The sequence below is a fragment of the Anoplolepis gracilipes genome, chromosome 7 (assembly GCF_047496725.1).
Source record: "Anoplolepis gracilipes chromosome 7, ASM4749672v1, whole genome shotgun sequence".
Taxonomy (NCBI): Eukaryota; Metazoa; Arthropoda; class Insecta; order Hymenoptera; family Formicidae; genus Anoplolepis; species Anoplolepis gracilipes.
Window position 1 is genome coordinate 8,528,860 of NC_132976.1, and position 26,955 is coordinate 8,555,814.

At 37.2% G+C, this 26,955-nt stretch overlaps 1 protein-coding gene across 2 annotated transcripts in view; it reads left to right on the forward strand.

The window, feature by feature from the left end:
• The window catches only part of LOC140667756 (retina and anterior neural fold homeobox protein 2), a 45,895-nt gene extending 24,723 nt beyond the window's left edge, over nt 1-21,172 (forward strand). Inside the window, exons 3-5 of one of the 2 annotated variants that reach the window (XM_072895973.1) lie at nt 17,245-17,342; nt 17,453-17,631; nt 18,126-21,172. In XM_072895973.1, the coding sequence (XP_072752074.1) occupies nt 17,245-17,342; nt 17,453-17,631; nt 18,126-18,307 (459 nt within the window). In that variant the 3' untranslated portion in view covers nt 18,308-21,172. The remainder of the gene's footprint in view (nt 1-17,244; nt 17,343-17,452; nt 17,632-18,125) is intronic. The other variant, XM_072895974.1, reaches the window with a different exon arrangement.
• Nucleotides 21,173-26,955: the final 5,783 nt, after the last annotated feature.

The following is a 26,955-nucleotide window of genomic DNA, read 5'->3' on the forward strand; positions in this document are numbered from 1 at the left end:
CGGCGAATCTACCGGGCAGGCGGAAAAAAACGGAGAGATTGATTTTTCGCGGTAGGCCAACTAATTCGGTACTAACGGGGAGAGGGACGGGCTGAGAGGGAGGGAATGAATAAAGCGAGCGGTTGAGCAAGAGAGGACGCGGTTGGATGCCCATCGTTCCATGTCCGGCCGCTCGACGATTGCCAATTGGAAAAATACTCCAATCCGATTACAATTTTTTTCGATGGTCCCACACAACGGCGCGGAAAAATTTAAAACGATTCCGCGAAACGGCGAAACTATGACCGGGCTGGAGGAGAGATCGGAGAGAGAGCTGATATCGGGATTGCGATAGTCTTCTAAAAGCTTTCAAAAGCGCAATTAAAAAAACGATCTTCCGTACCTTTCTGCGTTATCCGGAAGGAAATTCAGACTGTGTTGGCTGCGCGCTATATGTTTTATCAATGTATGTTGTACGAATATTATCCGATAACTCTTCTCGATATTTCCATATTTTATCCGCTGAAACCTGTACCGGTGTTAATTCTCATGTGTCAATTAAAAAAGATGAATTATCAGAATAAAGAAATTTAGTTAGAACATTAATGTGTAAAATTTCCAAATGTATATTAAAAATTCGCCTGATATTTTTATTACGCACAAAAATAAATATACGTATAATATACTATAATCAATTTGCAATTATCTTCTTATTAAAATTAAGTTATTCTAGGATTTATGAAAAATATAAGGTAAAATATGATACATTTATTATATTTATTTTTTAAAAATTCTACACAATCAGAATACAGTTTTTAATAGATATGTTACTCGTACAAGAAGCTTGTAAATTTTATTTTCACCCGTATTCGAAATATTATCTTTACAGAGCTAATTAGATTTATATATAAATATACACCTCTTAGCGTTCTTATGTATCTTAAAAAAGGTGACCAGCTTCTTAAACGGGTTACAACACCACGAAGGGTTCTCCCGACAGAAAAATGATACGACGACGAAGCGTAATGCCGACGTAATAAAAGGAGCAGATGGAATATCCCTCCTTTTTCACGCGACACTGTTTAACATTATTTAGCGGCATGCTGCGTGAAAACTTCGTCCAAAGACGCATATATCTTGCATCAATTTTGACAAGTAAATTATTTTAATATTATCATAATACTCACTCGGTAGAGCACTTAATGCAGACGCCTATTTGAAAATATATATTTTTATTACGCACAAAAATAAGTATACGTATAATAAACTATAATCAATTTGCAATTATCTTCTTATTAAAATTAAATTATTCTATTTTAATATTCTGATAGACATTCATACAAAATATTATAATTATTATTAGCAAATTACAATTATCTAGTTAACTGTTTAATACGACTGAGTAACATTTCAAACATACATGTAGTGAAAATAAAAATAAATTAAAATACTATATTTTTCGCTTTCTGTATTTTGCATTTTATGTGTTTGAAATTTATTTTTACGATATTGTACACTTAATTAATACTGGCTATTACAAGGATATGTACATAAAAAAGGCACAACTGGTTACTCGCACGATCAACGCGGATTCGGCGGCGACCTTTCCCGCGGTCGATAGCGAGAATGCTTATCGGAGCGTTTAATTTGGGATTATTAGGGGCCGAATCGTGATCGTTAACACTGACACGAGCCCGGCACGAATCGCAGGTGACTGTCTGGGGTGCACCTATATCTACGGGGTGTCAAATTAGTCACGCACGCCGCCTCCACCCAACCCGTCGCATCGGCGAACAGGCGTAACCATGGCTACTGGCTCGCGAATTTCTCTGCGCGACGCGACACAGCAAGCGCAATTGCGCATGCAACACGCAGCGCGCGCGAAGCAGGAGGGGTGAGTGGTAGGGAATTAAAAAAAATTGACGGGGACAGATCGCTCATTTATTTAGTATTTTTTTTTTTTTCTTTTTTACGTTAAATGTCACCTCATGAAAATTAAAACTTTTTGTCGCTCTCCACGTTCGCGAAATCGAGTAATAATTTGTATTTGCTCGCGCTTTTTCCGCATGACGAATTTATCGGCTTCGATGACGTTAACAACATATATACACCGGAAACGCTGAAAAGGATCGTGTCCAACAGATCGAATGTGATTTGCTATGCTGTGCGCGTTACACTATTCATTAAATATAAGGAAAGCCTTGCGCAGAAATATTTCTTCTTAATTTTTATTCTTATTCACAAGTAAAAGTACATGTTTTAGTGCAAAATTTATATCAATTTTTCTCGAATTACATTATTTCTATTGCGTTTACTCCCATTCTCCGACCCCCTCTTTCTCTCTTACGAGAATATATGCATATTTTATATACATAGTGAAATTTTCTCCAAATAAATCGCCATAATTTCACAAGAAGGGTCCTTCGTGGATCTTTGCAAGCGGATTAAATAATCCCCCACGTTTTATCGAGATACGATTCTCACGTACCCCTCGCAGTCAACCAACCGAGACTTATCGCAATATTAATACCCATACGTGAACATCGTAAACCTGTTTACCGCGTAACACGCAGTGAGAATTTTCGCACGAGGTCACGGTCGGCTAATGGCACCTGAATCTGTTGTCGGCTGTATACATAAATCAAACTAATGTTCGGATAAACTCAAGCGCGAATAGCGGTCAATAATCCCCAAATATATATATATATATATATATATCATACAAAATACATAAATATTATGTTCCTTTCTCGATATATCATTTGTCAAAAATGTATACGGACAAGCCTGTAAAAACTAATTCAACATAATCATATATTTAATCAATCATCAATTTTTTAGCAGATTCATCCAGTGATTGACACAAGTTGATACAAATAAAAAGCTAATAAAACATTGTTAAAAAAATATTTACTTGTCAATAGATTGTAGAAACATGCAAATATGTATGTGTATGTATTTTATTCTATTATATGTATATATCATGAAAATTAAAATAACGACAGTCAAATGATTAACTTAATTTCGTTGAATGTAAGAAAATGAGACAGCAATACAAGTCATAAAGTCTCGTTATACTCGTCGTTAATCGTATCAACGTGGTTACAGGCAACAATTCCCCTTTTTTCACCCTTTATCGCGCCCATCTATTCGTTTCTTACCCGCGCGGCAAATGGCGCCAATAACGTGCCTTCTAATTCCAGCACGGAGAATTCATTCGAGAAGGGGGAGCGATGATGGGTCAGGATAGCTCTCTCTCTCTCTCTCTCTCTCTCTCTTTCGCCCAGGTTAGACGAGATAAAACGCTTGGCTCGATATCAGAGAGGAAAGGCGTTCTCGCGGATACAAATGTTATTACGCGAAAGCACTCGCCCGATCTTTCCCCGAGCCCCGATGGCCGCCCACTCTTTCCGCCTCCTCGGCCACCCAGTCGGATCGTTTTTCTTGTGGGTGCGATGTTTCCAGGCGGAAAATAAGATAATGGCCCGACGCTAGGCGCGAAAAGCCCCGCGAGCGGGGAAAATGGCCCGGCGGGAAATAGCGAAGATCGTGGGAGCGACGGCACCTGCCCTGCGCGCGCCCGACGACGACGAAGGGCGCCCGCGGGAGAAAAAAAAATAAAGGGACCGAGCACACACGTTCCTTCTCTTGGGGGCGGAACACGGGAGAGAAGATTGGAATGGAAGAGAGGAGAGGAGAGAGAGAGAGAGAGAGAGAGAGAGACACCACGGACGAGAGAACACACGCGGTGGGAATGTCGCGCGCGAGTGATCGCGTAATCGAGTCACCGTGACAAACGCGTGAGAATAAATCAAACGACACGACGCGATTGGCGGACAGGGCGAAATTGCACGAGTCCGGAAACTGAGCAGATCTACGGCGAAAATTGCAATCGATTGTTATTATTGATTTGTCATGTTAATATATCGTACGTTCCGGTTGGATCAACGATAAGTATATTATACTTTTATTTGCATATCAGAGATCTAGGTTTTAATTAACAGTTTGTTAAATTAATTATTTTCGTATTGAAAATTTTATTTACGGATCTCTCGTACGAATTAAAATTTAACGTATAATTCTTTTTATTTTCATTGTGGACATATCAGAAAAAAGGAAGAGGAAAAAGAAGGCTAACAAAAACAACAAAAAAATTATCTTGCATGTGAAGTGCATTTGACAAGGATCAATAAATATTTCTGTGTTAAGTAAAAAATCCTCTTGCCATTATTAATTAAGCGAAATTAAAACTAATTTTAAACACAGCACAATAATTGCAACATGATAGAGACATTAACGTAACTCATATTAACGGAAATTGTTTTTAATATAATCGACAAAATACGGAACGTTATTTCAGAGACTTTTGTTAGGTTCCTTCGCAACAGACTGTCAGAAGCCTTAGGTCGAGGAAGGAACACGTCTCTCGATCCTGTAGACCGCGAGGGCACGCGGGAAGGACAAACTCTCTCTCGCAGCGTCTAACGAGTATTATAATTACTGTCGCGTAACTCAATATTGCACCCTCGATATGCTAAACTCCCGCGGAATATAGTGTTAATAGGCGTGGAATGGCGCGGGACAACACCCCGCTTCTATTAATTGCACTTCACCCTAAATGCAAATTGTTCGAAATTGAGCGAGGGCTCCCCGAATATTTGGAAACTCCATTACGGGCCAGTGTTCATCCTTTCGTTCGTCGCATACACACGCGAGCGCACACACCGTCTCGTTGCGGCCTAACGCGAAGGGCGGTTTCAATCGGGAAGGGTGCTCGCGATGAAAAATCTATCTAGGGACATGAAATTAAATAGCGATAATACGGAGCTGAGATTGAAAGTCGCGAGTCTCTTCTTACCGTTGAAAAAATGATTATCAGGCAATTTAAATATTATTCGATTAGATCATTAGATTATTATTCCATAAATAAAATTAATTCTCTCCCATTGAACAGAATCATACAATTTACAATACTATTACAACACTGTAACTAAGATATATATGTGGGAATATAATTTGCATATAATATAGAAAGTAAAATAAAAATAAAATAATATGTGTGTGCAAAGTATGACAGAAAACATGGGAAAGATTGAAATGACGTCATATTTATTTTTCAACAAAGAAATTAATTTATGCGAAGAAATATATCAATTTGTTAAAATAATCTTCTTGTAAAATTCCAAAAGGTAAGTATTCGATACTTGCAAAATCAAATGAAAAGTTTCGGCATTTCGACACTCGATCGTTGAACAAAAAACTTTAAACGTTCGGAGCAAATGAGGATCGAGCGAGGTTCGTAGATGTCTTCGGGAGATTAGCTGTCCAAGGTTCTGAGGTCTGTGGCTCAATTAAGCACTCCGTTTAGCGCTTGACTAAAAAGGGTTGGGAGACCCTCGCGCCCTGCCCCCTCGAGCATCAATCATGTCGGAGCAACCCTTTTCCCGAGGGCGGTTTTGCTCCTCTATTGAGACGAAGTGTTGTGCTCAAACACAAAAACACTTCATTTGGCAGATTAGCTGTTAAACACTAAGGGTACACGCGCTGTAGCTATCATCGACAAGCACGAAAAGTGTTTTGAGAGAAAAGCACGTTGGTCCCCGTACCATTTGTATGCGCAAATTACTAAAGCGATTAGAACAATGATTGATATGAGAATACTTGCCGTTTTGTTGTCACATTGCTGAGTTTTTATCTATGACATAATGATATCGGATATACATATTATTGCTGTTTGATTTAAAAGTCTGCATAAGATGATATATACAATTTGCGAAAAAACTCGAAAGACAGATTTCTACTTATAATTTTATGCACCATATAATATATATATATATAGAAAGAGAAAGAAAGAGAGAGAGAGAGAGAGAGAAAGAAAATATTTAGAGAAATAAAATACATGCATATATTAGGATGCATACATACATTAGAATAAAATTATAAAATTATAAATAGATTTCTATTTTATCAAGTTTGTATCGCGATTATAGATCAATTTTAAACAGAATTTAAAACAGAAATATTATAAATTAAATCTGACAATCGACAATCTTATCATTTTTCTAATTATTTTAATAATTTATATTAATTTCCCATTTTTTAAGTATTTCCTTGATAAACGTATCTAGTGAAGCATAGAGTTTGAAATACGTAGAATTTTGCGGCTTATGCAAATCACTAATACTTTTACGAAAAATATTTAGTGCCTGATATATTGCTTCAAGATCAATAAAGAAAGTTGCGTTATCTTTTCAAACAATTCAAGATAAATAAGTCTAACAGACGGAATAATCTATTCTTCACGGATGTAAAGCAAATATATAACGGAAAATGTACTACGCTATCGAGAATTAAGTAAGAAGAAGAAATAGCAAAGAATTTCTCACGAAGGGGTGAAAGGGGCTTCCTTGACTATTCGTCGGCTCTTATTTCCGTATCGCGAAGAGTGGGCGGAGAAGAAGCCTCTCTCCACATGTAGGACACACATGGTAGATTCGGTGTACGTGCCCGTGCTCGTTTTAATATCGCGTATAATATTATGAAGCCATTGTCGGCGTGCTCTCGTTCCTAAGGCCGGCAATTAACAATTAGCTGGCGGTCCTTGTAATCGAATTACGGCTGCCATTGTCGCGGGCCCAGGTACAAACGTATTCAATTCCTTCGCTGGGTACCTTCAGTGCCGGCGTTCTCCTGCCCCTCTCCCTTCCCCCACGTCCCGCGGACCCTTCGAGATCTTATTGGCTCGTCTCTCTTTTTTTTTTTTTTTTTTTTTTTTTTCTACAGTGCTTTAAGATCGGATTTCTTGCCGCTGCATGCGCATAGATGCGGAATGCAACCGTGGTGGGATCCCTTACAAAGGCAGCCCGGACTGAGCTCTGAATGTCACCACGTGAAAATATATCCGTTTCAGAACAGTTTGAGATTTCGAGTCGTATGGAGGATCGCAGGTATCCTGCTGGATACGATACGTGCCGCGATACACGACTTGTAGTAAAATAGCGGCTCTAGGATTAGTGAGTGTAACATTAAACTTGCCGAGTTTTCGCTCAGAGACATGAACTATGAGATGAATCTTTCGACGGACAAATGCGATCATCCTTAAATCGTCCTTCGACATCTGCTTGCCGAATTGTTCTCGAACTCGACGTTGAAACGTGGACTAATAATATAATATTTTGATGAGGAAACGAAAACTTTATAAATTCTAAAATTATTGAGAGAAATATAGAATGATAGATGGCTGATTTGTAAGAAAGCTTTTTTTTAATTTTTATTATTTTAATGCTATTATATTATCTCTCAATCAAGTTACACAATTTGATTTCTAACGAATTCTTATCTGTCGACGTGAATAATTATTACATCATCATAAAGTGACGAAATAAATTTAATCTAATCTGTCTATAATTATGTCACACATACACGATTCTTCGTAAGGCGCAAAGTTATATTTCAGAAAGCGTTCGATCACGTTAAAAGTTTTCCCTCGAACAACCCTAACGGAGAGAAAGAAAAAGAAAGAGAGGGAGAGAGAGACAGAGATTGTGCCAATTATCAATTTCCAAATCCCGTTTGATTAAAGCCATTCGACTACGAAAGAGCCCCCGCTTTATCGAGGCATCTCGCGGCCCTTTAACGAGTAACCGATGTCAAACGCAGCCGGAGAAGAGACCGACAAACGCGCACACAAACACACACATTATAGACGGAGCCCACGCGCGATGTATATACACATGAAGAGAAGGAAGGAAGAGGAAGAGGAAGGGAAGCTCGGGGTCACTCTCGCCGGGGAATACACCGAATTCGAGATATATCCAGGCAGAACCAACTATTAATTTGGTTCCCAGGCGTCGGATAGAAAGAAAGAGAGAGATAGAGAGGAAAAGAGAGGGAGAGAGAGAGAGAGAGAGAGACAGAGACAGAGAGAAGGGCAGAAGTACGAGCGAAGAGCCGGCACGAGAAGGGCGGGCACGCGAGGTGGAAGGAAGGGCCGGTGACGGAAGAGACAGAGAAAGAGAGAGGGGTGGCTTCAAACCAGGACCAGAAAGCCTTCGGGGCAACAGATTACTGTCTACGGCCTACACCCTTCGTCTCCCCCCCCCTTTCCCCCTATCCCTCTTCATCCCCCTTCAGTCCCTTTTCCGCCACTCTCGCGTCCTCTTCTCCTCTCGCATACCCATCTCCCGGTCGACCGTGGCTGGCCCATGAAGTTAATAATCATCAAAAGTCACAGTGTTTGTCGAGGGCGGCCGCCCTTTGTGCGCCCACGCGTGCTCCTGACGCTAATACGACTCCACCCGAGCTTTATTACGAGTTATTAGAGTTATTACATCGGCGACGGATTTTCACGTGCAGCGCGAGCGCGCGCTCTTACGTTCGCGAACGCGTGTTTCCTCGGTATCTCGTTTCGCTTTTTTTTATCTCCATCCGTCGAGGCTTTTTTTCTCTTCCCCACTTCTCTCTCTCTTTCTCTCTTTCTCTTCAAACAAAAGAAACAGCGGAATGATTAGAATAGTATGATTAGATACGAAGAAAAACGTTAGGAGAAATAAATCGATTACACGAAAAAGCAAGAAATTAATTAAAACATAAACTGTAATTAAAAAAATGTAATTCTTATCGCTGTAATAATTGTCATTTACATATAAAGAAAAAAAAATATATATATATATATAATAAAAGAACTGGCGATAAGAAATCGCAAGTGACGTGTAATTCACTTATCGTATTGCTACTGCCATTACAGTAGTGAGCACGTGATTTCATTCTATTTAGCTGTTTGCAATCCAATAAACTTTATGTTAATTTCATTTGACTGTAAGTGGCGCATTGGCCGGACTCTGATGAGAGTCTCTATAAACGAGCAGTCTTAATTGCGGTACAGTCAACGGGATTGTATGCGGCAGAACCCCCGGCCGCGAAACGATGGCGTTGCTACTGGATGCGCGACGCAACGTAATTTCGAGTGCACAGACGCGACTTAATGGCGTTAAATACGCGCGCGTCGCGATCCAATTCTCGACGTCTCTCGAGTCCAATTCTCCTTCGACTTCCCGTTAGAGCTAATCAAAGTTAATTAAACGTGGTTTTTTTTTTCTTTCTTACTCTCACAATGCCACGACGTAATCTTTAATCTTAAACTTATTTTAACCCATGACGTGGCTGTTTTTAGCAACAATATGAAAGGAATTATGGTACATAAATTTGTAACGGATTAATTTTATTTAAGAGAATATTCTGAAGCGATTTATTTATACTTTCACGATACGAAAATGATCTGAATAATCTATTATTGCCCCGCTCGATGACTTTACGCAGAATTTTCCTCTGAAGCGACAAAAGCGCGCGTACGTAGAGAGATCCGTTTGCAAGCCTCGTTTCGGTGCAAACATATTGTCTGGTAAATAGCTTCCTGCACAAAGGATGCATTCACTCGGAGCCGATTTCGCCGCCGCGAGAGCGTGTATGTACAACGAGAAAATACAACGACCAGGCCAGACAATGTGGGCACGGTGTCAAAATACACGGGCCATACGGCTAATTTGTCGAATTTCGGCGCGGTCGCTCATTCACACCGATCGTACGCACTGTTGCTCAAAAAAGTTGTTCTCATATCAAGCATTGTAACTATTTTTCAAGGATCATGAAGCAACATTGTGATTTATGGTAAAGTGACTTTGTACACATATAAGTGTCAAAAAAAAATTGTTTAATTAATAATTATAAAATATGTCATCAGAATTATAAGATAAATAAAATAAATTATAAGAATCTACCTGATACGCTATAATTATATGTCTATCCGATATGTAATATTACAAATATTTGAAATAGAAATATTTGTATTACATCGCGAGGTTTTATCAAATTATATATTAAATTAAACATTCAGCTAAATCAGATAGAGTCTTATAATTTATCTTATTTATCTTATAATTTATCTGATAACGCGTCTTATAATTATTAATTAAACAATTTTTTGACACTTACATATATGAATAAATTTTTCAATACAGTTATTTATAAAAGGTGAATTATAATATATTCGTATAAGAAAGAGAATCTTCGTGTCCACATTCAAATTTTTGTGACTTTGTGACAAAGCTCTCCCGTGCTCTTCGATGATCTAAGGATCATTCAGCAAAATCATTGTGCGATACACAGAACCACTCGACACAACGACAAACGAACGATCCATGGCGGATCTATGAACGGTGTTACGAGGAGCCGTTTAGTCGTATTGTAAAAGTGAAATCGCCTCGTGTTTGGGATGTTATTTGTAGCACATTAGTATTGTATCGCAGTACGACGGGGTTAGACCGGGGCGTTGGAGTGTTTAAGGGTGATTACACGCAACGACAGGGGTGGCTTTATTGGAGAATGTCGCCAGGGGTGCTCACTTATATCATACCAAAAATTTTCTAGGATATGTAAGAATGAATATATTGATATTGTAAGATCGCGATTTTGTAACCGTTCGAAAAATAATCTTTGGCTTATCATATCGAATAATATTCATTCATCTATTAATCACAAATTTAATTTATACAAGTACACATGATATGATACTATTATTGAATAGAAAAAAGAAAAAATCCTATAAAAATATTAACTAAAATAAAAGACAATAATTTATTTTTTCAACTACAATTATTTCTTTTTTTTGCGGTTTTCAATTCATGTATATATATATATATATATATATATATATATATATATATTATATCATGTATTATATTAAAATATACTTTTCATTATTGTCTTGCTACTATTTTTTTTCATTAGATATTTATTGCACTTCTTTCTCTTTTCTTTTTTTATCTTGTAAGCTTGATTTTATTGTAAATGATAGTCATTCTTATATCGCATTGTTATTTTATCATACACAAGATTATAACATGTTTTAGTAATAATTTACATATTGCAAGAAGCGCCTAATTCTTAAACTTTCAACATATTTATACACATTAACGCGGTCAACTTGACATAATCTTGAGGATATAGGATTAAGTTAGGTGACTCGCGAGACCTAACCGTGTTGCACCATTAATTAGTGCCGTTTTAGCTACTATGCAAACGCGAACGATGAGCAAGAACAAGAACGAAATGAGAACAACTGCGTAGGATTGAATTTAGCCGACAGTTTGACAGGGTTGAAGTAGAGAAGGGGGAATAGTACCGGGAGAGGAGGGAAGGAAGAAGGAGAAGAGGGAGGGGGGGACGATGGGGAGCATAAAAAGCACGGAATAATAGACTCCAACCCTCTCCAAACATCTCCCTTCTCTATGCATACCGCGGTACCTTGGACCGAAGAGAATCTAGGCTTATATTCGAAACGTGTCCCCGTCTTCTCTATCTGTCTCTCTCGTACTCCCTTCCCCCTCGTTCTCTCTTCTTTCCCTTCTATCCACGTCGTGTACCGACGATGGGGTTCTTGATAGACTTGTAATACACCCGGAAGAAAAATAGCCTCGTCTGTCTTTTTTCTTGTCCGCGGATTAGTGGCAATATTGTGTTAGCCTCTTTTGGCCAAAGAGCTATTAACATCGATGATTATGGCTGTTAGTGAACATTTATCTGACACGCGTAAAACAGTAAAGTCACTATCATGTCGTTTTTTAAACAACAGGAATATCTCTAAAAATTAAATAGAAAATAATTTGAAATAATCAATTACGTATCCCTTAGTTAATTATAATTTAATTGACATTCTATTTATTTTTTAGTAGATCTGATGTGAAAAAGAAATAGTTTAAATTTCAATTAATATTAATAGGCATATGTAGAAATAGTCTCGTATAAAAAGTAAATAATTATCATGAGTTTAAAGGCACATATTCCTTTATTTTATTTAAAAAGCACTCTTTAATTAATATCAATGATAAGTGTTAAAATATTTCGAGAAAAAAATCAGTGCTATTAAGACAGTTAAGTAATTTCACGCAAAGTAATGTACATACATGAAACCTTATCGTAAAATAGTTTTTATGTAAAACGATATTAAAGATGTTGCTTTGTTCATACAGCAATAAGAATGATAAATTAATAATTCTGATAATATTATTGATATGTGTATATGACGATACCGACACGATATTTATCACTTTGAACGTCATGTCGGTAGATTCTTGAAATTAGTTTATCGGTTTTAGCTGATAACGAGCCGCACGAGGAAAATATTAATGGCGTTAAACGATTGCGCAAATTATTAAAAGGCGATAATAATTGCTCCGATAATTCTCCTTCACCAAAGGAGATAATAAGCGTTTCAATATTACTTCTTCGATACAAAAGGATGCATTTTCTAAAATATTTAATAAGAGTTTGAACAATTGAAAAGCATATTACGACAATTACTTGATTTTTTCAACAAGATAGAACAAGTGAAATAATTATTTGAAAAATCGCAATAATCACATAAAAATACTATTAATTCGATTAAATTTCTCATAATGCTATTGGCGTAAATATTTCATGCATGTTTGGCATCGTTCCACATTGCACTTATAAAACGCTCAGAGACTATCAGCATCCTATAGGAAAGACGTCGATATCGTCAACGTCATCTCGATTTTGCGCAGAACCCTAATAGGAAGACACATTAATCTCCTCCATCGTAAAGGCTTTAATATCCATCTCGCACGACTGGTCTATCCTGGACTTCGACTTTCATCGGGTCGCGATCAGAATGCGAGCAGAATGCGTGAAATGCAAAATAATCCGTTAGAAGAAAAATATTAAAATTTTTTTTTGCATTTTTTTAATACGAACAGAGATTACCTATATTTAAACCCTATATTTATCATTCCTTTATCAACACTTTTATCGATTTTTTTTCACTCGAGTTTAACACAAATATCTCGTTAACAATTTCTTATTTCTCTGTCTTGAATATTTAATTGCATTATATTACAAATTGCGTTAATAGTGTTATAATTAAATTAAAAAGCATGTAATATTTTTATAAAATAATCTCTTAAAATCAAAGAATAAATCCCATCGCACTGCTGAAAACCTCCCCCTCTCCTCAATGTCGCTACGATGTATCACGCACAGCGCCTTCGCGCGCATCGGCGCGACTCTTTTAAAGGCCTCGCAGGCCACCATCACGGCGAACAATGGACGAAATCTGTTAATACTCCGGTCTGCAACAATGAACTCGACGTGGCGTGAGCACCTCGAATACCTTTTTGCCGGCGCTAATCCGAATTCGGCGAGAGCCACCGTCGAGTATAAAGCAACCATCGTCCCGGAACGATGTGTTCCATCAGAGTGCGAGAGAGAGAGAGAGAGGAAAGGAGAAAAATGAGAGACAGTCGTATGCGTACGCGTGCGTGTGCAGTGTAAAAGGAAAAAAAAAAAAAAACGTACGACAGATAGAGTTTGGGAATGATTTTCGACGCGATACGCTTCTTGTTCTCGTTGAGTGCTCGTCACCGTATGTTACCAAAGAGAGCGAAAGCTGTTGCTGTGCAGTCACCGGAAATACATCATCCATACATTCATATATTTTGCATAGATGTCATATTTGGCACGCACTCATGTAGAATAACATCGTGCCAACGAAATTAGAACACAAGTGCGCCAAAAAATTGCAAGATAGTTTATTAAATGAAAATTTAATTTAAAAAAAAAAATACGCTTAAATATTACTTTTCATTTTAATTTATAAAATTTTTATTGGATTCGCATGCAAAATATATTATAATATTTGGAAAATTTATACTACTTATATATATATATATATATATATATATATATATATATATATATATGCCTTCTTATATAAATTGCATGGTGTGTCTGTCTACAACATTCTTTACCGATTACGTCGGATATAACGATTCCATACGCGAAAGAGTCTCGCGAGACTGTTATTCTCTTATGTTACTTGCGCATTAACGCAATAATGATAATTAGCCCTCTCATCCGCGTGTCAATCTTTCAGCGAAATCTTGCGAATTATGCAACTCCGACATGACGAAGTTTCTCCAACGAGAGCTACATAAAATCTCACAAAGACTAACACGTTAAAGTGGGAACGGGACATTAAAGAACTGTAAGGGGACGAGGGGGAGAGCTCGAAAAAGTGTCGTAGCCGCTTCTCAGCGACAACGGAACGACGTCCAATTTTAATCTCGGAATTACTTCCATTTTATTTCAATTTTCTTGCATTTAAACCGTCTAAGCGAGTTTACCTTCGCAATATCATTGCCGAGGATCGTCGCGAGTCGCCGGCTGGTCGGGTCAGGGGAGGAGAAGAGGCTGAGAGAGACAGAGAGAGAGAGAGAGAAAGAGAGGATAAGGAGGACGTCGGTGGAGACGGGCGGAAAAGGTGGAAGTACCTGCTCTAATAAATTTACGACCTAAAAAGATTAAGCCGCGTTAGCCCTGTTCTTTATATTTCCGCGAGAAAAGCGAGAAGAAGCGCGCGAGTTCAGTTCTCGGTAAACAGAGACGGAGCGTTATGGTAAGACGTGGAACTCCAAAGAGAGAGAGAGAGAGAGAGAGAGAGAGAGAGAGAGAGAGAGAGAGAGAGAGAGTAGGAAAAAGGAGCGATGGGAAAAGGGAGGCAAAAGACGGAACGAGATGGAAAAGGATATATAAGAGAGATACGAAGGGAAATTCGCTTATTTTCCCATCATTTCGGCGTGGCATCTTGTCCGTGTAGCCTTTTCTCATCCACGGAGCCGGGATGAAAGAAAATTGCTTCTCGTTCTCGAGAGCGGAATATCATCCTGATGAGCCCGGGAATGCTCCGATATCCACTCCCCCGCGCCCCCAATGTAGCCCCTTTTCCTCCCCTCCCCCACGCGCCCAAACCTCCGTGATGCCTCTGACGTTTAACCCCGTCTTCGTTTCACTTCGTTTCCGCGTTTTCCTCTGTCTGCCACGCTTTCTCCTTCGCTCTCTTTCTTTCCTTTCGACAATTCACCGTCGCTCATTCCCGACGGTAACATTCAATTTGCTAGTCAGTTATTATCCGAACGCGATACTTGTCACCGATTATTTCAGTAGCGCAAAGAAATTTTTACTTTGCCCATTAATAAAAAATAAATAAAGTTTACGCGTAGAAAGATGTACGTGTTTGAAGGAATTTGCAACAACTTAGAATATATAATTCTGTTAGCACTATCTTATACTGCGAGAGGATATTGCATAATATTTACATTTTTCAACGATAATTCTTTTTAATTAATATATTAATATTATTTAATATTAATATAATATATAATTAATATGTTTATATTTTTAAATTTATAATTTTCTCTTAGAGTTCTAGTTAATGATCACGTATATTAATACGTCGAAGAAGAATTATCTTACAATCATTCGTAGTCAGCTACCGTGTAAGGAACCGATTGCTCAGCATTATTTATCCGAGGTGAGCATCCAGGACTGTCAGAGAGCGAAAAGCGAGATTTATTGATCGCCTATGGATCTCGCTCACCTCGTTGCCGCGTATAAATTCTACACGGACGGCACCCGGTGGGCCTTATAACCCGGCGCGTCTCGCGACGGGAACTGAATAATTCATAAGCCGAGACCGATAGCATCGGCTCTTAACGCAATAGACTTAAGCGAGCTGCCAACAGCAGCCATGTTACAATAAAGAAATCAACATGGCCGAACCGTCCCGACAAGCCGGGGTACCTTCCCTTGCCACCTCGTCCCTCCTTACGTTTCACTTCCATTCTTGGGTCCACTCCTTGAAGGCGCACCGCGCGTCACGTCACCGGCCGCGTCGCTCGCTCACTTTCGATTTCGCCCCACGGGCTCGTTACCCTCTTAATGCCGATGGAAGGGTGGACCCCGGCTCACCCTCTGATCTTTCGCCTCGATCCTCCTTCTTGCCCCCCTTTTCCTAGTCGCTTTCAGGGGTGGACCTGGGAGACCCGCCCAAAGAGACATTTCTGCAACCCTCCTTTTGGAAAGATGGAGAAAGACAGAGAGAGAGAGAGAGAGAGAGAGAGAGAGAGAGAGAGAGAGAGAGAGAGAACTAGATGATGAGGAGAGAGAGAAAGTCTTGGCAGCCACTTTTCTCGCCCTCCGCATGATTGCTCCCCGCCAAAGAAACTCCATTTTCTATCAAACCCTCTGAATCTCTCTCTTCTTGCTTACTCTTTTTGCTCTGACTTACCGTTTTGCACACTTCTGGCTTGCTTTATCGCGGTTAGATGCTTTCGCAGTTGACCGGTTTATAGGGAACGAGTCGCGCGGCCCTTCTTAGGGCGAGACTCGTCTAATTTGACTGAAAATGCCAATGTCAACTTTGGGGGAATGCGACTTTGAGATTTTAAATAACTTTTATAAAAATTTTGTTAAACTTTATATAAATTACATTGTGCACACAATAATTTATTTCATAAATGTATCGCATATGCTGATGATATTTATAACTTTCTTTAGGACTTCTCTCCTTCTTTTCCTTTATTTGTACTTGTATATAATCACATATTTAATAATATAAATAAAATATTAAGACTAATTTTATAAATAATTTTAAACAATTGAATGGCTTTTTTCATTATATTACTATATTTTAAACTAGTGTAATATGGAAAAATAATCAAATTAATATAATAATAGTTAGATAAAATATATATTATGAATTCTTTGTAAATTCAGTAATTTTATAAAAAGCTCAGATTTTTTACAATCTAAAAATTTGACGCTTTATAAAAAGGCTAATTTTACAAAAAGTTTACACTATATATTAAAATATAAATTTTTATAACAGATTGTTTAACATATTGTTTGATTTTAAGAGTTTTAATCATAATAATATTATAATATAAGAAAATTTTATAGTAGTAACGCGAAGCAGAAGTCGAACAGTTTGTCAAAGTCAAAAGTGATATCTCGCGAGTCTATTACAGAGATCGAGGGAAGAATGAGAAGAAAGGAGGGAGCCCTTTTCCTCAAGTATACGGTAGTGACACGTTACCATTATCGCGTCTCTGCAGCTAATGAGAGTTTGTGCCGGCGTTGTTCCCCTGACTTACGTCGAGTCAAACGCGGACTTAATAAATTTGCAAAATTAAGTTCGTAAAATGTTAAACACGGCTAATATTATTACTTATCGGTTAACAGCAAGAAGGGTAATAATAAGACTAACTTTACATTCGCAAAATATCTCATAAATTTCTATACGAAATAACGAGTAAAATTTGTGTTTAAGTTACTGTTTAATCCATTTCATTTACACTGCTATCTAATTTCGATCAAATAATGAAAAATTGTTGTTACATTGTTATGCTTCAGGTCTGGTTTCAAAATAGACGAGCCAAGTGGCGTAGACAAGAAAAAATGGAAGCTGCGAGACTGGGTTTGAGCGAGTATCATCACGCTGCTAATATGAGGTTTGTTTAAAATGCTTTCTGAATACTTTGATTAACGGAATCGCGCAATGTTGCGTAACATTTTGCAAGAAATATAGCTACATTGCGTGTGTGAAAATATTTTGTTTCAGGAATGTTGCCGGTCCGGCTTTAGGTCTGCCAGGAGATCCTTGGCTCGCGCCGCCAGGATTGCTCAGTGCGCTTCCCGGTTTTCTCGCCGCGCCGCATACGGGATATCCCAGTTATCTAACGTCTCCCAGGCGATTGCCGTCACCGCCAAATGTCGGCGCCGTGACCAATCCCGTTCCAGGTAACAATCATCTCCAGCATTTTCTTCCCATATTTTTGCCAAGCATTTGATTTGACGATTCCAAAAGTAACACGTTCAAAAATATATGAACAACCGAGCGGAACACGCGACATTATAAAATAAAATAAAATAAAGAATCATGAGTATAAAGCGAAATAAAATAACGAAAATAATATAATCAAATGTCCCTTGCAATGAAAGAAGAGAGCACAGTTTCAGGCGAATTTACTTTTAAGTATCTACGCTGTACGATATCTACTTTTCTTTATGTATAAAACAAATATATTATGTATAAAAAAAGATTAATAATCTGTTTCCCCGTTTGTATATAAAGCATTATAATACTCTAGCATTATAATAGTTAGATTTTGTATTAGAATCGCTATTTTTAAGTTAAGCGTGTCTCGAAATTATGCGACAATTTTCACGCGGAATAAAATAATCAGCATTATTAAATTCGTCATCAATGATTGTGCATACCCAACGAGACGTAGGAATTGCACTGTTCGTAGGATCGCTAGCCGGCAGCATGGCGAGCATAAGTGCCGGCGGCCACGTTCAACCACCACCACCGAGTCCGCCAGGACACGATCCTCGCACATCGAGCATCCAGGCACTCAGGATGCGAGCCAAGGAGCACGTCGAGAGCATCACCAAAGGTCTACAAATGGTTTGAAGGTTAACCGAAGATTCGCCAGGGGCGCGCATCGCTGCCGGTCTCGTGACAGCGTGACGAGCAAGCGAGCAACAACCCTTCCAACCCAGACATTCCAGACCCCGAGAAGAATCGCTTGAGCAGCGAGAGTGGTATGTCGACCGACGAGAACGAGAGAGCTCGTTCCGTCATAGGGAAAGATCGCCGACGAAACGCAGCTGGACGTGACGTGAAAGTACAAGAGATCGCGAGAGAAAGCCTATCGTTCTGTTTGAAAAGATCTTGCTTTAGTATCAATAGTTACTAAAGGAAAAATCTGACATTCATTATGGTGAGCATTTTAGATCATTAAAGAAACAAATCTTGCAATAATCGATGATCGGCGCTTAAAGATATCTTTGATAATAAAGACTATCTAAGTGTTATAAAATTGGCAGATATCTATGGCAAAATGAGTGTTTATGATTGAAAATGGACCGATCATCAAAGTATTGTGAAATGACTTTAATAAGAGAAAACAAGATTTTATCTCAAACATAAAATAAGCATAAAAAAAACACGAATGAAACGTCTGCAAGATTGAGATGTTTTTCGGAATATTTATGTTATTTGTGATGTTTTGATAATTTTGACAACGATAGAGATGCTAAAATAGCCGACCAATAGAAAAAAGATCCGCATGTTATGGCAAAATGACTTTTGCGCGGATTATGTGGAAACTTTGCTCTCTCTAAGTCGGCATTGTGCAATATGCAAATCAAATTATGTTGCGCAAGCTTGTCACATATGTAGTTCAAATAAAAGATAAAAAAGATCAATATTTATTATCATAATCGTTTTCACAATGTGTGTTTATTCCAAATTTTTTGCTCTAAATTGTCTTTCAAAGAGTTCAAGAAGAAAATATTACCATAAAAAAAGATGTAAAAATTTATGAAAATTAATACGAAATAACAAATAAATTATTATAAAATATATGAAAAAGGACTGTGTAAATATTTGACTCGAGAAAAGAAGGAATTGAAAATTATTTGTACATTTTTACTATCAAAAGAGATCATTATAATACATTATCTACTTTTACAAGGCAATGTAATACAGACAACTATGTATATGCTAATCGTCACAAAAGAATATAAGCATATAATTTTAAGTTTATTTCTAAATAGGTTGTTAACTAATTCATTAATATATGTGATTGAGTTTATAAAATTGCAAATATACGCGGCGTAAAACACAGAGAGAAAATGATACTCGGTATATATATTTCATATTATTCAATATTATGCAATAATTGACGGAGAACTTCTAGCTAGCAAAATGTTTTATAAAAATAATTAAATATTATTTCATGTTTTCATCAAATATCACAAACAAACTTCAACGAATAATAACGTCGCGATTTACGTGTGAAATGTTTGAATTATCACTAACAATAAGTACGTAAACTATTTAGAAATCTAAAACAAGCAGTTTCATCGCTATTTATCAATTATCTATTTAGACAGCGTATGTATATAAAGTGATAATTTAAATCTTTCACATAAAACTATTCAATATTGCACTGAACGTAAAAAGAATTTCAATCCTCAAACGAATAAAAAGTAATAAAAGAAAAAAAAAGAATAGGAAAAAAAATTGTTTCAATTTTCAAAGAATATCGATTTGTTCGACAAATACACCTATTATAGAATGTCCTACAGAGCAGTAGTATCATCTGTGTGAAACGATAAAAGTGAAAAAGGACATTGCTTGATAGCAAATATCTTGAAGAATCAATAGATTCGATATCGCTGATCAAATCGACTAACGCTGAACGCAAGGTGTTTCCGAGATTCGTACTCGTCGGCCGAATATTTTCTCGCAATACGAGGCAAGTTGCATTCAACTTTCATAGCGTAACGCGCGCAACCAAAACGTTTATTTAAACGTTTATTAAACGCAAATCGAAAGTCGATCGGTCTTTTGAGAACTTCTCAGATCGACGACGTTCATCGATGTACGATCGTCGATCGGCGAGCTAGCGAAATATCTCTTGTAGAATATAGAATAAGAAAGCAAACGGAGGCGACAGAAAAGTGACATTTTGACATAAACAATATTCTGCAGTATTAATACGTTAAGGCAAAGAATTGTGCATATTATCTAGATGCCGTCACGGTATGTAAATTCCGGAGAGCGCGGAGGAGGATCAGGTTTAACAGTTAATGTGAAATACGATTTAATTGCGATGTGTAAAATTGTAAGTTGCAATTTTTCAAATATGAAGCGCTATAAAAAGTATGAAATTTCTTTTTAAAGTTTTTTGCTAATCGCGTCCGGTGACTATGATACACTGTATGTATATTGCTATTGATTTCTTCTTTAAATATATATGAAAAATTTTTATCGAAATATTAATTATAAGCCAACATATTAATTTTGTTTTGTTTTTTTTTTTTTTTTTTTTTTTTTTTACAAACACAAGTATCAGTTACAATTTTGACATGTATTGACTTACGATTTTACAGATCGTATTTCATGATCATATTGAATGTTTACACTCTGATCACGAGCGACGTCGATCTGTAAATCACCCTCCGCGATCCGTAACAGAGAATTCGTAGAGGATGAAGAAACGTAGTTAGTCATTTCCCGAACGTCTATTTGTATATATACCTGCTCGCGTGACAAAATAAAATTCGATGTACATATTTAATCGTACCATATCGTTTGAAAACAGGGCCTCCTTTATTGAAATAAAAATACAAACGATGATAATATTAAAATGGAAGGGTAAGTTTTTTATTACCTTTTTTCTCATCGTTAATATTTTCCTCTCCTTAAATCCGAAACACGTTCCTTCATTTAAAGCGGAATGCATATAAAAATAATGAACTATAAGCTTCAAAATTTAAATCAAAGTTAAAAAAAATTTATATCAAAGAAAATAGTTTTATAATAATGTTAATAACTTCAATAATTTATTAAATACTTACTGTAATGTTCTAAATTATTTTGTATCGAATTAAAAAAGGGAATAACATGTCTTCTTTAATACATTTTGATTTGATTATTATTATGTTAAAAACATCTAAAAATCATCAATTTCGGATCTAAAAGTCAAGTCAGTTCTATTCTGCTTTTATTACATTATTATTAATACTGTTATTATTATATTTATATCAGCCACATAATTTTTACTTTGACGTTTCGCAGTTAATTTCTGTTAGCTGATTGCATTTCTTGCGTGCTAGTAGCAATCGGTGTCTAAAGGGGGTGAGATGTATACCGAGAAAATTTTAATTCTTACGGGGAAAGTAACACATATTTACGAAGGAATTAACATATCAAAGAACGACTTTAATTAAGTCTTAATTCATTTCCGCGAAGAGAGATGAAGCGGAAGAGAGTTGCAGCTGGGAAAAGGCCATCGTTCGTCTTTCCTCGAGTTTAATTAAAACCGAAGATTTCTCAGAACGCGAAAAATCCGTCAATAGTCGAATTGTTAAGAATTGACTATTTAAGAAAATAATTTTTCTTGTCATTTACGAGAAAAAAAAACAAAAATTTATACAGAAAACTCATTTATATAAAACAATTTTCATAATCGTTGAAAAAGTAAAATAAAAATATTCTCATTATATGTCTTTAATATTAAAATTAAGCATTTACGGATAATAGATTTCAGTTAGCAACAGCAAATATATTTTCAAAATTTCTACAAAATAATTAAAAAAAAAGTTACACTAGATTACATTATAAAGTAGGAAATTACTTTTCAGTATTTTAAATCTCTATCTCATAAATTTTTCCACTCATCGATCAGGCCCATTGTACAAGCGCGACCAATCAGACGGGCCCTTTATACTTTGGTCTGTCCATACACTCCCTGCCTGGGAATTTAACGCGGCGGCCGACGATTCGATGCAAATGCCACTCGGAAATTCCGTTTGCGCGAGCAACGTGACAGCGAACGTGTGCAAGCCGATCATCTTTTTCAAGGGTGGCAAAAAAGCAGCGGCGGGGGCAGCGCCGGGGTGTGAAAGGATTCGGCGTTAACAGGCACCAACAACGGCAAGTCGATGGAACAATGGTGCTGAATGGTCCCCGGACGATTAGGTATTCCAATCGTTACGTTAGGGGCCGCCGTGAAGTGCGGCGGGGGTAGGAGGAGAGAAAAGGCGGTTTCGGCGGGGAAAGGGGATGTTGGAGGAAGGGGGCAGCCGAGGGGCCGACGCGGTAAGGGGACGCTAGAACTCACCCAATAAAATGGTAATTTCTGTTTGCGGAAGTTAACCATGCGAGCGAGCCTGGAGATTCGAGTCCATGCGTACTCCCTAACTCCAAAGACTAATAATACTCGAGGCAGAACGCTACCGACAGTGATATAGTTGTACAGTTGGAAGAAGGCGCGGGTAAAATCGTGCTAGAGAAAAAGAGATAGAGAGAGAGAAAGAGAGAGACGAATTCTCTCGCGTGAGAGTGAGGGAATTTGTAGAGTGCGCGGGAGTTATAGGACGTGAGTGGAAAAGTCGGAGAAACTCGGAAAATAGGAATACAGTTCGAGAATTCATCCTCTCGAATTAGAGAGTACGGTAAAGAGTACGAGAAGTATCCTTTATGAGCTTTTGACAAATCTCAAACTACTGATAACTCATAAAACTAAACGTCCACAAATACAAAATTTTATATACATATATATATATAAGTATAAAATTAATAAATTTTATATACATATATATATATATATATAAGTATAAAATTAATAATGCATATAATATCAAGGAAGATTACCTTTCGTCACATCTTTTAAAATTTTACTATATTATATGTACATATATATTATTTCTTATATAACTAATAATAAATAAAATAAATTTTATCTTTAGTTTATATTTATTTTAAAGTGTTGTTAAAATAAAAACTCTTAAAATCAAACAATAATAACTATAAATAATTTATTTACGCTACTAAAATTTGATTAACCTATTAACCTGAAAAACTTTTTTTTTAAAGTCGAATCTATAATATGTATGCGTGCGTTTCTCTCTAACAATAAGATATATTTGTATCTCTGAATGTACAGTTCTCTCGAAATCTAAATTTAAAACTTGAATTTTTCTCAAGAATTCCTTTAATCGGCAATTAATTTACAAAATACTAGCCTGTATGATACTTGATCAAACTGGCCGATCATTAGTCTCGTGTATATCAGATTAGAAGCTAAGACGCGCGGCGCTTGCCTCTCGAAGACGGCGGGCAATCTCTTGCTGAGTTGGAAATTGGCACGGAAATCGTGGCTTTATTAAATTTGTTTAGGAACGGGTGGGAGAGGGGAGGAGACGGTGAACGGGCGCCTTGATTTCGGGCGAACCGTCGTCTATCTAATATCTCTCCCGATGCCTCCCGTCCTGCCTAACCTTATTGCCCCGACAAAGTAAAGAACCAGCAAGGAAACCCGAATAAGACCAGTTTTCGAGCCGATGGAACGTAGATCAATGGAGCGACAAGTCAACCGGCTAAAATCTGTAAACAACGATAAGGAGAGAGCTCGACGAATACCGTCGGAAAAATATGAAAATTTCTACAAGATCTTGCATATACTTGGTTTTATATCCGTTAATTTTATTTAAATATAATAATTCAAATTATTATGATAAAATCGGAAAAAAATACACTGTGAATAACACGAAATTCTATAAAAACTATCAAAATATCACAATAGTTCGAACAACAAACAACAAACATTTTTTGTGAATTATACTTCAGAAATACTGGGTAAATTGAAATCAAACTAGACTATAATTTACACAATTCTAATTTTAAATTGATTTAAAAAAAAACCTTAATTTAAAATGTAATTACACCAAAATAATGTCATATATATTAAAAATTGCACCGAATCTAACAATTCGGAAGTAAAATATCGACTGTAAGTTTTCAACGAAATTGTTTTTTTCACTGAAAAATAAAAAATGCAGAAATATGTACATAAAATATTACTTGTATATTAAAAATTTTTAAATATACACATTTGGAGATAAAAAACTGTATTATTAAACATGTTCGATGATCGATTAATCGAAAATTAATAATATAATATATATAAATCCCTAGTTTTTCAGTCCCTTATTATCGGATAATCCTTTCGTTGATGCGCTCTTTGTCCAACCTATTCCATCATTAACATATTATGTACGCGCTACTCCATACAACGATTGCGCGACACGCTTTATTAGCTACATATTATAATTACGATAACAGCCCGATATAGAACGCTTATTTGCCCCGAGAATATCATACGCATACACAGAACAAAGCAATAATTGTCGTGTAATTAACATATTATATACGCATATCTCGCAACGGGTATGACTTCATTTTGTAAACTTCATTCGTTCAATTAAAATTGATTCGATGTAAAAGCATGATGTATTATCACGGCAGAAGTTTGAAGAATTGTCATTATTGTGACAATGATCTTGCTTTAGCCCGTATAACGAATTATACGAAAAAATATTCCCGCAATATTGTAAATTAATAAAAACCAATTTTGTATTCAAATCAATGTATTTAATAAAACTGAAGGGACTGCTCTGGAATTAAATAAATTGCAAAAGATTATCATTAAGTATATAAAAAATAATTAAGAGAAAAATAACATAGCTTTATACTATCAAAAAAAATACAATAAAATATTTAATTTAAATTATCGAAACAAGCAAATATATATTTGTCAAACGATTGTATAACACTTTTAGATTTAATAATGTTCTATTACAAATTCGCTCGTCCGCGAGATGTGAAACTAAACATAAACTTGATTGCGGACAGAGAAAGAAAAAGCTAAAAGATGACGCTTGTCTTAATCCATTACGTTATCAGGGCGAATATCCGAACAAGACGCGAAATCCCGCAAATTGCATGCCGCGAGGAGCGTTTTGCTTGCACCCAGCTATATAAACACACCCACGTACACACGTGCACGTGCGCAACGCGAACTACCTAATAGGTGTACTCGCCGCAGCATCGTCTAAGTCGCGTTGCCAAAGAGCGACGCCCCTCTCTGCCCCTTGTCTCGGCCGAGTCTGTTTAGCATTATTAATTAGAACCAAAGTCGCACTAAGTTGGCGAGTACATAAACAGAAATAATATTTGCACGGAGCGTTCATTAGACGGGCGGCGCGGCGGTGAAGATACGAGAGATGGCGGCATAAACGAGCCGGATTCTCATTAAAATAACCGTGCCTTTCCTTTTCGCTTCGCGGAGACACCGAGAAAGAAAGAAAAAGAAAAAAAAAAAAAAAAAAAAAAGATAGACGATGAAAGAGAGTGAACGGGCGAGCGGGGGTCCGCAAAAGAGAAGGGGGCGGAGGTGATAGCACGAAGGGCGGCCAAGGGGACACCAGAAGGGGGGGCCCGGATGAACAAAGTGACCGACGCGTAGAGGCCGCGAAAGGTTGGCGATCCCCTTCTCTTTTCTCATCTGCCGCCCTCCTCTCGCACTCATTTTGCCCGTTAACGGTGGATGGTGGGACTTGCGCCCGCAAGGGGAAGAGGCTGGTGGCTGGTGTCGGACGCGGACGGAGACGACATACAGAGGGGCGACGGACGCGAGAGGCACGCAGGCTGGCGAAGGAGTCGCGGGAGAAAGGGGGGGACCGAGTTACCGGGTAGTTTAGCTACCACTAGGTAACTTAAATGAAAGTCGCGGTTACCCCTTAACGCGAAAATACGTTGAGGGAAAATTTCGTTTTTTCACCCTGATTAATGTAATACCCAACGTCGCGCTCCCGGGCACGCTAATTGGTCATTCTCGGCCGCCGCAGCCGCCGTCAGCTTTGAGAGAATCGCGTGCGAAACGAACGATGCGCTTTCTATTCTTCCGCGTAACCTCGTTCTTTATATGTCTCTCTTGTGCACACACACACACACACACACACACACACACACACACACACACACACACACACACATACGCCAGATGAGCTGAATCGAATTATTCCGGAAGCGGTGGAAAGAATAATTTAGGCTGCTTCATTCATTTTAAAGCGCATTGGTGTTTAGCGAAATTTTATCGAAAAGACTCGCGCGCAGAGTTCGATAGAATTAATCACATCCTGTATGTGGTCGACATTTTCAGGTAGATTTAATACGAAGAAATTTTACACGAAGGTAAAAACATAAAAAAAAATAGCCTGAAACAAATTATCTTTATCCAGGATTGAAAGTAAAAAAATGTTGAGAAACCGCGCGACCGCTGAATTCGAACGACGCATACTATCCAAATATTGATGAAAGCATTAGGTGATTAGGTAAAACGAATTAAATTATTGAATGATCGGAGGAAAATATAATTTAAACTGCTGATATATTTTTGAGAGAATTGGGAATTAATAAAATCGCGAAATCCATTGCTCATTCGATGAGTCATTATTTAAATGCTTCATACAATCGATATTTCAACTTAATTTGATGTAATCTAACAAATTTAATTCGTGAGAACGCGCATTAAACGAGCAAATATTTCTTAAATAATTGACTAGATATATCTATTTCTTGCGGAAAAATTAAATTTTCATACTTTGCCAATTAAATCCTATAAATCGTAAGCAGAAAGAATCGAAAGAAAAAAATATCTTTTCATATAATTTTAAGCTTAAAAAATATTATAGAAAATGTCGCAC